At 41.4% G+C, this 13,059-nt stretch overlaps 1 protein-coding gene across 4 annotated transcripts in view; it reads left to right on the top strand.

The window, feature by feature from the left end:
* The window catches only part of AMPH (amphiphysin), a 210,789-nt gene extending 199,064 nt beyond the window's left edge, over positions 1-11,725 (top strand). For 3 of the 4 annotated variants that reach the window (XM_072791620.1, XM_072791619.1, XM_072791617.1), the window contains 4 exons: positions 1,224-1,433; positions 3,312-3,551; positions 6,035-6,136; positions 11,436-11,676. In XM_072791620.1, the coding sequence (XP_072647721.1) occupies positions 1,224-1,433; positions 3,312-3,551; positions 6,035-6,136; positions 11,436-11,543 (660 nt within the window). In that variant the 3' untranslated portion in view covers positions 11,544-11,676. Of the gene's footprint in view, positions 1-1,223; positions 1,434-3,311; positions 3,552-6,034; positions 6,137-11,435 lie in introns of all 4 variants that reach the window. The other variant, XM_072791618.1, reaches the window with a different exon arrangement.
* The last annotated feature ends 1,334 nt before the right edge of the window (positions 11,726-13,059 follow it).

The following is a 13,059-nucleotide window of genomic DNA, read 5'->3' as shown; positions in this document are numbered from 1 at the left end:
TTGTCCATTCTCTGGTCTGGGTCTGAGAGTCAGTATCAGCAACACTGGAGCTTTCTTAACCCAGCAGAACAAAATGGGTAGAATTTATTCAATAAAGAAGAGGAATGGCTAAGCTAATCACATCAGATAGCAAGATCAATTTTTGAAATACGTGTCCTGGGTATATTATAGACCAATCGAATAGTCTTCCTCTGTCTTTTCTGATTTGAGCTTCTCGAATCAGGCCTGCCAAACTGATGTTAGAGTCTTAGATGTGTGCCCTATAACCAGTCTGCTCAAAGCTAAAACTTCTGATTGCACTTTCTTTATTTACCTATTGCACGTTTTAAATACTTCTTTTGACTATACGCAACCTTAGAAAATTCTCATTTTTTTTTCCTATTTCACTTCTCCTATTAAAAAGACCTAAAATTTGATGGGATTTTTTATAATGCATATTTCAAAACAAAAATTATTTTCCCTTCATTCTCAAGAAGTCTCATTGAGAAAACTCCCCAGTACATTTTTTTTTTTTTTTTTTGTGGATGTGATTTAGCTTCTGGGACCTTCCCCATGAGGATTTTAGAGTTTATACTGAAATGTGGTTTTTCTAAATTCTGACTTTGCATGATTGGCTGCCTTTCTTAGGTAGCTTTCTTCCATGGGCCAGGTTTGAGGGTGAGACCCTTTCCATTCTGTGACTTCCGTGTCTTGTAGAGTTTTGTGACCACCTGCTTTCAGGCAACAAAAGTAGAAACAGCTTGTGAAGGGGACCACCTAACCCTTAAAAGCCATGTGTCGCAAATGACATATGTCACTTCCACTCAAATTCCATTCTCTGAACCTAACTGCAAGGAAAGCTGAGGAATGTAGTAGCAGCATTGTAGGCCCAGAAAGAAGGGTAGTCATTTTTTTTTTAACTGAAATACAGTTGACACATCATGTTCCGTTAGGTTCAGGTGTATGGCCTAGTGATTCCACAAGTATTTTATACTCCACTCAGCTGAGGTAGAGCCACCATCTGGCACCCTACGGTGTTACTATGATACCCCTGGCTATGTTCCCTATGCTGTGCCCTTTATTCCCTGGAAGAGAGGATGGAGGGCAGATTCACCCTGCCTGCATCCAGGGCTCTGGTACCTTACACATCCTCATCTGATGAACCTCCGCAGTGGGGCTGGGTCTGGCCCTTCTTGTCGCCCAGGCACATACAGACATGACCTGACTGGTCATACGATTTGCAGGTCATACCTGGAACGGATGCTGACGTGACTGTTGGAACCTCCGTGTCAGCAGCCGAGGAGGCCCCGGTGGAGGAAGCAGAGGCGGACAAAGCAGTTCTTCCTCCTGGCGAAGGAGCAGGTGTAGAGGAGGCCAGGCCTGACACTGAAGCCACACAGGCCGTAGATGGTGACAGATCTCAACTGGAAGAAGCAGAGGCAGTAGCCCCTCCGGTAAGTGTCCCCGGGAGGGGGGTGGGTGGAATGTTGTTTACTGGTTGGTGCTGGTAACAAGTCTGGGCACAGAACAGGTTTGTGGCCATTGTGTGGTACCCTGCTTTACCACATACTATATATAGTATATATATGTGCACTCATGCATATATACATAACATGTACAATTTTATGTATTTTAAGTTTATTTTATTTATGTATATGACTTGTATTATTTATTATTATTTGTGAATTTGTTTATGAGATTCTCAGCAAGAGTGGGCCTGGCTTTCTCTGTGTCAGTGTCGCAAGGTCCACACAGGCCCCTAGTGATGGAAAAAAAGAATAAACCTTGGACGATGTACAGGTGAGGTGGAGGGAGGAAGAGAATGTGACCAGATGATGGGGTTGTTGTATGGATGACCTGAGAAAAATGCTTAGCCCAGTGCCAGGCACACGAGGAGAACCCGATATCCATAGTTAAATCCTATCATTATTTGTGGTATTTAGGGGTCGTTATTATCACTAGAGTGCCCACAAATTCACCAGTAGGTGCTTCTTTCTCCAAAAGCATATCCCATTTGCACGTTCAAATGGCCAACAGGTCATTAAATACACACACGAAGTTGCCGGATTAGCTCCAGCTCCTCCCTTCTTCAGAGAAGTCTTCAAAGTCAACAAATCCATATATTCCATGATGTGTGTGTGTGGGTTGCGGGGGCACACAGCAAGGGCCACCCTTCTAAACCCCATGCTCGGTCTAGATTCCAGAACATAACAATGACAAGTGGGCTCTCAGTGTTATGCTTTTCCTTTGTCCTGATTAGTTTACTCATAAGAAATTCCCCCCCCCCAAAAAAAGAAATTTCCCCCAAATCTCTCCAGGGTTATTCAAAGCTTGAAACTAAATGATCCCTTTCATCCCACTAGAAAAACAGCGGGTAGTATTGGTATTTGGAGAAATAGCTCAACAGTATGTTCCATTTGTTCCTGAAATTTTCTTGTCATGATGCCAGAAGTGTTTTTATATGATATTGTTAGACTTGTTGAAAAAGGGCATTATTTTCTCCAAATTGAAAAATGGAAGTGTTTAAGCCCGCTGGTATCTGAGGGAATATAGAACTTGATCTGAGAGGCAGTAAACATCTCCAGACTTCCACTATGCTAGGGAAATTTGTCTCCTCGCTCATCTTTGTTAGAATATAAGAAGGAGATCTCAACCCTTTGGTTCTGCTCCCCGCAAGAGTGGAGCGTCCTCAGAGTGGTTGGTGGGCACTGTCATCCCTCCAGCTGTAACGGCAGCGTGGGCTCTCATGGTGATCCGCAAGCAAAGCAGATGGAGATTTTCTCCCAATACAAGCCAGATCTGTCCTAACAACATGGTTGCTGGCTCCTCAGGAGTCCCCGGGGCTTCTGAGAGAAAGGCGATCACAGGAGGTTAAATGTCAGCTTCAGGCAGTGAAAGTATTCAGTGGGACAAGAGAGTGGTCCATGGCAAAGATGAGGCCATTGCTGGAAGCACTTCAGGATTGTCTCTCCACCCCAACAGGTCTCCCCCTCCCTCCCTGCAGCCTCCTAGCCTTCTTCCCAATTTCCACAGAAACCCCACTCTTCACAAACTGCCTTGACTGCTCAAGGATGCAGAAAGAGTCCTAAGGGTTTCTATCTCTGGAGAGCTAGGATGGCGGCTGTGTCAGGAGGAAGGTCCTGCAAGGCTTGAGGCCCAAAGGTTTGGGCCAGGTTTGGGGAATGGCGGATGTTTTGCTGAATGGAGGAGGTGGGGAAAGTGGGAGCCACGGACAGTGGGTCGGCGATAGAAGCAGCCCATGGCACCCTTGAGGACACAGAAGTCTTTCTTCCCAGCCCCTGCTCAGCACCCCCACATTTGTCTTCCTCCAGGAGAAGGTCATCCCTTCAGTCGTCATAGAGCCCGCCTCCAACAATGAAGGGGAGGGAGACCACGAAGCACCTGCAGGTGCAGAGTCCATGGAGACCCCCGCTGCCGCCGCTCCCGGCCCCACCACTGAGCTACCAGAGCTGGCCCCAGAGCCCAAGGCGGGGGAGGACTCCCAGCCGCTGCCCTCTGCTCTGGCTGCGAGCGAGGAGTCTCTGGAAGTGCCTCCCGGCTTCCTCTACAAGGTCTTGCCATTTGTTATTGTTTGTTTGTGTTTTGTTCAGTTTGGTTTTTTGTTTTTGTTTTTTTTTTTAAATATTTTCCTGAATCTAGTATGCACCTCATGTTGCTGTGAGTTTTTTGTTTGGGTTTTTTTTTTGTTTTGTTTTTTGTTTTTTTGCATTTTAAAAATTTTACTTAAATTCAACTAACATATAATGCATTATTGGTTTGAGAGGTAGGGTTTGGGGATTCATCAGTTGTATACACCACCCACTGCTCATTAATTACACCACGTACTCTCCTTAATGCCCATCACCCAGTTACCCCATCCCCCCAGCCACCTCCCCCCCAGCCACCCTCAAGTGTGTTTCCTATTATTAAGTCTCTTATGGTTTGCTTCCCTCTCTGATTTTATCTTGTTTTATTTTTCCCTCTCTTCCCCCATGATCCTCTGTTTTGTTTCTTAAATTCCACATATGAGTGAGATCATATAATAATTGTCTTTCTCTGATTGACTTATTTCAATTAGCCTAATACCCTCTAGTTCCATCCACACTGTTTTCATCTGGTGGCCCTTTGTCCGTCCTCTGCTTTGAGGTGCTTTTGCTGGAACCTCTGGTTTTCGGATGTTTACTTCTGCATTTTGCAGTATGTATTCTTTCTCTGTACTGCTGTCCCCACATCACATTGTAAAATGGCAGGATTTCCGGGCTGCTGCACAAGCAGCAATGACAGTAATGACTTTCCATTGTTCAGCAATCCATAGTTAAAGTTCGCCACGGGACAAATGATATGTCCCTTGGTAGTGAGTGGGTGAGATCTTCCCCTCCCCCGCTCCCCCCCAAGTGGCCTCCCATGCTCCTCTCAAAGCCCTGTTGAGTCCCTTCAGCCCTGGGCTCAGACCTCAGAAATCCTCTGTGTGTGCACCTGCTCCTGGGCTGGATTATACACCAGCCAGCCTGCCTGGGCCCATCCCGGCTTCCCTCCCTAAGTGCAGTGTGGCCTGAGGAACATCACTCCTCTCTCTGCGCTTCAGTTTCTCAGCAGAAGAGTGAGTTGGGGAATCAGTCATTTCCAGCTCTGACATTACATGCAAAATACACATTTTAATAGCCAATCGCTTAATCCTCAGGTGTCAGGGCTGAGGGGAGGGACATGGGGGAAATAACCCATCCCTGACGGAGTAGTTGCTCAAGCTGGGTAAGTATGTGGGTCATTAGATTGTTCTTTCTACTTTTGTTTTTGAAAGTTTCTTATCAAATTTTAAAGAAATCTTTCAAAAAAAGGGTTAAAAAGGATAAGGGGGAAAGGACAGGTATTGTTTAAGGGTATAAACTTGCAGTGAGTAGTAGGTAAGTCCTAGAGATCCAATGCACAGCATAGTGAATATAGACAACAATATTGTATCATAATCATCAAACTTGCTCAGAGACTAGATCTTAATTATTCCAACCTGGTAGAAAGAAATGATAATTATGTAACATGATAGAGGTGCTCAGTATCGGAACAATGGCATCCTATTACAGTGTATACATGTATAGAATTACCATGCTGTGCAACTTTAATTTGCACATTGATGTTTAAATTTTGTTTATTTGATTAAATAATCTCTACACCCAAGGTAAGGCTCAAACTCACAACCCCAAGATCAAGAGTCGCATGCTCTTCCTCCTGAGCCAGCCAGGCACCCCAAGTATGTTCTAGTTTTTTTTTTTTTTAAAGAAAGAAAAGAAACAGATTGGCTTGGTTTAAAAGGTAAGATAGGGAAGGAAGTTTATAAAGGAATTGATCACTGGGTTTAATTAAATAGTAATTCCCATATAACATGGGAAGTGATGACTTTTTCCAACTATTTTTTTAAATGTTATATGTACAATTTTATTTTTATTTCATTTTTTCGAGGAGGGGCGTTGGAGAAGGGGTAGAGAGAAAGGGAGAGAGAACCTTAAGCAGGCTCTGTGCTCAGTGTGGAGCCCAACCCGAGGTGCAGTCTCACCACCCCCAGATCGTGACCTGAGAGCCAAAATCAAGAGTCGGATGCTTAACAATTGTGCCACCAGGCACCCCTGATTTTTCCAGTTATTAATTACTTGACAGAAGTGGAGTTAGAGGAACTTTCTGCTAGGCACTTTTATTTTTAGTTCAAGTTTAAAGATGGACAATAATAAAGTATCAGTGATAATGAAATGTAAATACCTAACAAAAATATGATGAATTTAAATTTAATTAGTGTGCAGTACATAGTTTCAACTCTTGCAGAAGGCATTGCATACATCCAAATTGTCTCAGTGTCAGTCTTCAAACATTGAATGTTTTAAGGAAACAGGAGTTCCTTTCTATGTTTAGAGGCCTTCTCCCTTGGGATATGCAAGGATCATTGTCTTTTTTGTTCAGCTTGGAGGGGCTTCAAGCCTACCAGTCCCTGCTGATAATCTGGCTAGGAGACTTCAGTGTTACGTTTCCTTTTCTTTTTAAAATGAGTAAACTCTTTTAAAATCTTTTGCAGGTGGAAACACTGCACGATTTCGAGGCAGCAAATTCTGATGAACTGACCCTGCAAAGGGGTGACGTGGTGTTGGTGGTCCCCTCAGATTCAGAAGCTGACCAGGTAAAGAGTGAGACAGAAAGGTTCTCTGGGCTCTGTTGTTGTTTTTCTGAGCATCACTGGGACACAGTGAGCAACTGAAAACATTTCTATTTTCTGAGATGCTACAAAGCAGCTCTCAGAAAAGGGCTTAGGCCTAATGAACACAGGACATGGCTAACTTTTTCTTGTTAGGAGATCTCTTTTGGGGATACTATTGCATTGTTTCTTTTTGATACAAAGAGATGATCATTTCTTACTTTGCACATCCCTTACTTAGGGATGTGTCTCTGAAATGTAGTCTTTAGGAAATGTAGCCACTAGATGTACTCAAAATCCCTTTGAAAATTGTGGATATTGACCAGGAAAGAACATGAAGGAAATTCCTGGGGATGGAACCATTTTCTCTCTGAATAGGGGTGTGGATTACATGTGTGTACCCATTTGTCAGCAGTCACTAAACTACACTTAAATGATGTTTGCATTACCCAGGATTTAAATTATACCTCAGTTTTAAAAGTCTTAAAATGAATCACCTTTGAGTATAGTTTTCTAATGTGAAGATGCTGAAAATTCCATTTTGTTCTTATTCATAGGATTTGTGAGCCTCTAAATAGTATGCAAAATGTGTAAACGTGCCTAATAACAGGTTTTTCTGGAGAGAAGAGCTATAATCTCCATAATATTCTCAAGGAGATTTCTGAGCTTTCTCTTCCCAAAATAAAGTCACTACTTTAGAGATTAAGGCTGTCTTCCCATGCCCCACATTTTGTCTTTCTCTTGATGCTACACTTACCAAGATAGAGTAGTTTCTGCGTCAAAGTCTCTACCGCAATAAAATTAGAGATCAGTAACAACGATAATAGCTTTAACAGCTCTAAATATTTAAAAAATTTCAAAATATACTTCTGAATAATCTAGATCAAACAAATCACAGTGTAAATTAAAAAAAAATACTTCCTAGTGATCATCGAGTTCTAAGTTTTCAGCCTAAGAAAATAAAAAAATAATCACATTAAGTCCAAAACACACAGAAGAAAGAAATAATAAAAATAAATTCACAAATGAATGCACTAAAAAGATACACAATGGAGAAAATGAGTAAGTCAGGAAGTTAGTTCTTTGAAAGGATTAATAAAATTGTTAAAACCTCAGATATACTCTTCAAGGCAAAAAGTAGCAAAACATTAATTACCAGCATCAGGCAAAAGTGTCTACATATCTCAAAATCATTAAAAACTCCATCATATAAACTCACATTTTTTTTGCATTAACTGTAAGTTGTTTTAAAGACATTAAGAGCAAAAAAAGCTAGTCTTATGTCTACCAACCTGTTTATCATTTCCTGGACTCTTCCTGGTTCTTCCTATAGATCTGAAGTTTCTATCTGGTCTCATGTCCTTTCTATGTGAAAAATTTTTCTTTCTATTTTTTTTAAATACTATTCTTCAGAGTGCTTTGGCTTTTTCCCTTTTTTTTTTTTTTTAAAGATTTTATTTTTCAGTAATTTCTATACTCCGCGTGGGGCTTGAACTCACAATGCTGAGATCAAGAATCCCAGGCACTGAGCCGGCCAGGCACCCCTGCCTGAAAAATTTTCTTTACTAATTCTTACAGTGCTTATCTGCTGGCAATAAATACTCTCAGCTTCTGTTTACCGAAAATGTCTTTATTCACCTTCATTTTTAAAAAGATTTTATTTATTTATTTGAGAGAGAGAGAGAGAGAGAAAGAGAGAGAGAGCACGAGCAGGGGGAGTGGCAGAGGAGAGGGAGAAGCAGACTCCCTGCTCAGCAGGGCTCAATCCCAGGACCCTAGGATCATGACCTGAGCCAAAGCCAGGTCCCCACCCAGGCTCCTCATTCATCTTCATTTTTAAAGATATTTTCCCAAGACAAAGAATTCTGAGTTGACTTTTTTCTTTTAACTCTTTAAAGATGTTTTTCCATTGTTTTCTGTTTTCTGCTCAGCTGCTATTTGTTTAACATTGTTTCTGGGTATCCACTGTGACTTTGTTCCTGACTAATTTTAAGAATTTTTCTGTATCGTGGCACCTGGGTGGCTCAGTGAGCCTTCAGCCCAGGGTGTGATCCTGGAGTCCTGGGATCGAGTCCCACATCGGGCTCCCTGCAGGGAGCCTGCTTCTCCCTCTGCCTGTGTCTCTGCCTCTCTCTTTCTCTTTGTGTGTGTGTGTGTGTGTGTGTGTGTCTCTCATGAATAAATAAAATCTTAAAAAAAATTCTCTATATGTTTGGTTTTCATCAGTTCAACGTAATGTGCTTAGATCTTGGGGCTTTTTTTTTTTTTTGTATTTTCATGCTTGGGGGTTCACTGAAGTGCTTAGATTTGTAACCTGATCTTTTCCGTTAATTTGGAAGACTTTCAGCTCATATTTCTTAAATTCTGTGCTGGCTCATTCTTTCTCCTCTTTTTTTTCTTTTTTCTCCCCCCCCCCGAAGACCCCGCCCCCTCTCTCTTTCTCCTCTTTTAATGATTCCCTAATTACATACCTGTTGGACTCATTGATGTCAACGACGGTTCTTTTATTGTTCAATGTTTATTTCTTTTTGGATCATTTCTTCTGATTTGTCCTCAATTGCAGTGACAACTTTTTTCTGGTTGTGGAAAGCTTATCCAGCGACTTTTTCATTTTGGATGCTATGCTTACACAATTCTATAACGATAATGTAGGTTTTTTCTTTATTTAGTTGCCATTTCTTTCCTGAGATTTCCCATCTATTCTTTCACTATTGCCATCTTTTGGTGGCAGGTACTTGTACATATTTGTAATAGCCGCGTTAATTTCTTACCGCTAATCCCAAAAAACTAGTCCATCTCAGCGCACATTTACATCAGTTGCCTTTTATCTGAGGGGGCTATGTTCCTCTTTATTCTCATATCTATAGTAATTTTTTGTTATGAATAACGGACGCATTGTAGAGTCTGGATTCTATTTTCTATCTCTGAAGCTTGCCCCCGCCCCCGTAGGAGACATGGAAGTTACTAGATAGTTAGCTTGAATCTGTGGAGCTTTTGTTTTATACTTTGTTAGGGTGATTCTGCTTCAATTTTGCCTTGACTTTTAAGATGAGTTCTTAGTCCTGAGACATCTTTTACTTCCTAAAACGGCAGCCCTTCTGGGATTTTAGTAGAAATCCTGAAGCCTCCTAACTTGGTGGGACTCAGACTCTGGACTCCGCCTCCCCTCCATGGGCAGGGCTTAAATTTCTTCATAGCTTTCCGGCCTTTCTCCCAGACTCCTTGGGGGAGCTCCTGTATATTCACAGACTATGGGAGAAGCTCAGGATTTTAGGGAAGTTTCGCATATTTGGGAACCTACCTTTGTACATCTCTTCTTTTCGGGGTATCCCTATCCCCCTTAAAAATACAGGGGAAGCCCTCCACTCCTCCTTTGAATGCCCTGCATCACAGAGACTAAGGATAATCCTCAGGAGGAAAGCCTTATTAGCTCGGATCTCACCCAGTACAATTTCCTACTTTGGGGATTAAATATTCTCCAGTTTTTGCTGGCTTTGGGTCACTGCTGGTGCCTTCAAATAGTTGTTATATATATCAATTCTATTACTTGTAACAATCCCATTGTATAAACTTTAGATTATATATTTTACGTCATTTCCATATATAAATAGTTGCATATATGCATACATACATGCATATGTATAAATATAGAGATACGTATAAATATATATTCTAGTGTTAGTAATAGTTCTGTGCAGAAGCATTTATCTGATACAAGCTATTTTGCCACTGCCAGAACTGTAAATCTTTCTTCTACCACATATTTTAAGCAGTTCAAATCTAATTTTCCCTATTTGCCTCAGCTAGGGATTGATCTTGGCCAGTCCTTTTCACTTTACTATATAAATTGTATTTCAGAATATACATGTTAGAATGTATCTTGATTCTGAGTTTGTGCCAGTTCTTAACTTACTTTCTTTATTGAAACCATTTTAAATGCATGACTCGACTCCAGCAGATTTTTCACTCATTGTAAATAAAGTCAAATGCAGACACTTGTGGGGGAAAATATGGCCTTTTAGATGCTTGCTGAAGGTTCAGAAAAAATTTAGTTATCATCTTTTACTTTAAGTATAGCTTCGCCCTTCACAAATATAACATCATAATTTTAAAGAGGACACTCTTCCTCCTAGCTAGGATCATTATCAGTCATTTTATTGAGTCATCTTTTTCTTTTTTTTTTTTCCACTTTCAAAAATTGGCCTGTCTAAATGCTTATATTGCTTGTCTATATAACAGAATCAATTTATAGTCTCAGATTACATCAAGAGGGAATGTATTCAGCTTCTTTATTTAATTTTGGAGACCTCATTTTATCTGATGTACTTGAATTCTGTTGGGAATTGCTTCAGATTAAATCTGGCCATCCCTCATCCTAAGTGGGATCTCTTTCATGTATTGGTTAACATAATAAAGACAAGTCATTTCCCACTAGTTTTGCATTATACGGTCTGTATGTTTTGTGCTGCTCCTTCCACTCACGTTTTCCATCTAGGCTCTGCTTATCTGCAAGAGGCCAAGGGCAAATACCAGCCTCCATTCTATGGCTTCATTTCTATGATGATGCTCCTATAAGATAGACCAACGTTTATAAGAAATAATTTATAAAGTGTATATAAAGAATATATGATGTTTCCAGCAAGAGTATCATGACAACATACTGCCTTGTAGTTCATATAAACTTGAAAAATGGGATATTATAAATGCAACAACATACACAATGGCAAGAGCAGGTACCCAGATCTAGCAGTTATTATTTGCTGTGCTTTGGGTGTGGTGGTTTATTTGGGTCACATGATGTGAGCTGGGGGCACAGAGTTCTTTCTTATAAGCAAGTGGTTTGGGATGGAATATGAGACCTTCCAATGGCTTTGTCTGCACTATATTTTGACCTGGGTCCTTAAGTCACTTCTTCACTATGACCCACAGGATAGGGAGCGTTCTTGGGCGTGACATATTTTCAAATGGTTAGCATTCTAATCCTTTTCCTTAAGAACTCATTTCATAATCCAGTTAATGAGCTGTACTTTACACAAAATTATACTATTTGTATTAATGTTCAGTTAGCTTGCCCAGATTCAAATGTTTATTGTTATTTATCTTTTTTTCACCTAACAACTTCTTTGGGACAAGCCTTCCCACTGACCTGTCCCAGCACATTGGTTTATATATAATGTAATATACTGGTGCAGGATCACAACACTAAATTATTTTGTTAACTGTTGGCAATGCAGATTTTCCCAGTAGTTCCTTGGACCTTGAAAGCTCTCTCTTTGTCTTGCAGGATGCGGGCTGGCTGGTAGGAGTGAAGGAATCAGACTGGCTTCAGTACAGAGACCTTGCCACCTACAAAGGCCTCTTTCCAGAGAACTTCACCCGACGCCTGGATTAGGGCCAAAAACATATTGTAGAAGGAGCCTGGTTATTGGGTGTTTAATCCTTCCTGAAAACCCGAAGAGTTCACTTTTGCTATTACACTTTTAATGATTTACAGGCTGGTGCCAGACAAAGCTTGGAAAAATAGATCAATGATCAATGGAGCATGTGTGCAAAAAAAAAAAAAAAAAAAAAGAAAGAGAGAAAAAAAGTAAATTACAGAAAACTCACTGGTTCCCACGTTATCTGTAACAGGTTTATTTGTGCTTTGTCCAAGCTGTGGAGATTCTTGTACTTGATCCCCTCCCACCAGTTCTAAAGTAGCTTTCTCCAGACCAGAACCTTAATTTCTCTGCCCCGATTGTATGGTCCTGAGTGGCTGCCCTGCGGAAGACGTGATGAATTATCCTGTAGTACGAGATTATCTGCTGCCCCTGCACAGGTGTGAGCACGTGCGCTCTCCCTCTTTCGAGTTTACTGTGTTGACTAAACTGCTGCACACGTTTTCAGTGTTCTTTTCCAACACCTCTCTCCATGTATATGGACACCCAGTGACACATGCTCGTTCCCATTGCTCCTGGATCTATGTGTATGCACAGTGCTACATATGCATAGCAGCTTCCTCTCGTCCCATTGTAGCTCTTTGCCTCTGGAGTCTCATTGATACATGCATCGCTCTTGCTCTGTCTGGCATTACAGTTCCAGTTTTGCCTCTGGGCAAAACCAGCCATCCCATTGCCAAAACAGTTGACAGTATCTGTGTTTTGTAAAGTGCATTTTTCAGGATGCAATGACCAATAGCATGTCAGGGCTGCTGTCCCTTTGGCAAAAGCAGAGCCTCGCTGTGTAGGTCCAGCTGCTGTGGCTGGAGGTAAGCTAGGTGGGATGAGCAGCTATGTAGTGTTAACAAACTTCTGCCTTTCTACGATTGGCTGGTTCATGGGGCATAAAAAAATCCAACCCCAGAGAACACTATTTAAAAAAAAAAAAGCTCCTATTTCCAACTCTTTATGCAACTCATCTTCACAGATTGTCCTAAAATAAGATAGGTGATGTATGCTGTATCCACAAATCATCTGTAACAGTTATGTTTTCAGTGCTGTGTCATTCCAAATAAACCTTTGGTAATCTCCAGCAATTACCCTAATTCCTTCTGCGGAGTCGTTTGTCTTGGAAAGCTTGGTCCAGTCGGATGCACGACTTGAAACAGTGTACATTGGAGTTGTTATTTGTGCAGAAATACGCTTGTTCCTCTGGGTTATGCTCCATAACCCGCCTCCCTTCCCCGAAACCCATCCTCCCAGTCATTGCTGGTCACTCGGCGGGCCCAGCTGCCCAGCAATCACTACAGCACAAATAACAGCTGTGGACGGAGGCCCCTGGTAGGTGCCGGCTATGACCGTCTGTGTATCACCGAAAATCTGATGGCCTTCATAATCAGCAGTTTCCTCTCCCACCAGCTCATTTTTTTTGGTCACTTTTCTTTCTGACATGTGTATGCTTGCAGGTAACGCCGAAACAATTAGATCACC

This window comes from Canis lupus, chromosome 21 (genome assembly GCF_048164855.1).
Source record: "Canis lupus baileyi chromosome 21, mCanLup2.hap1, whole genome shotgun sequence".
NCBI lineage: Eukaryota > Metazoa > Chordata > Mammalia > Carnivora > Canidae > Canis > Canis lupus.
This window is presented reverse-complemented; position numbering and strand designations above follow the sequence as displayed.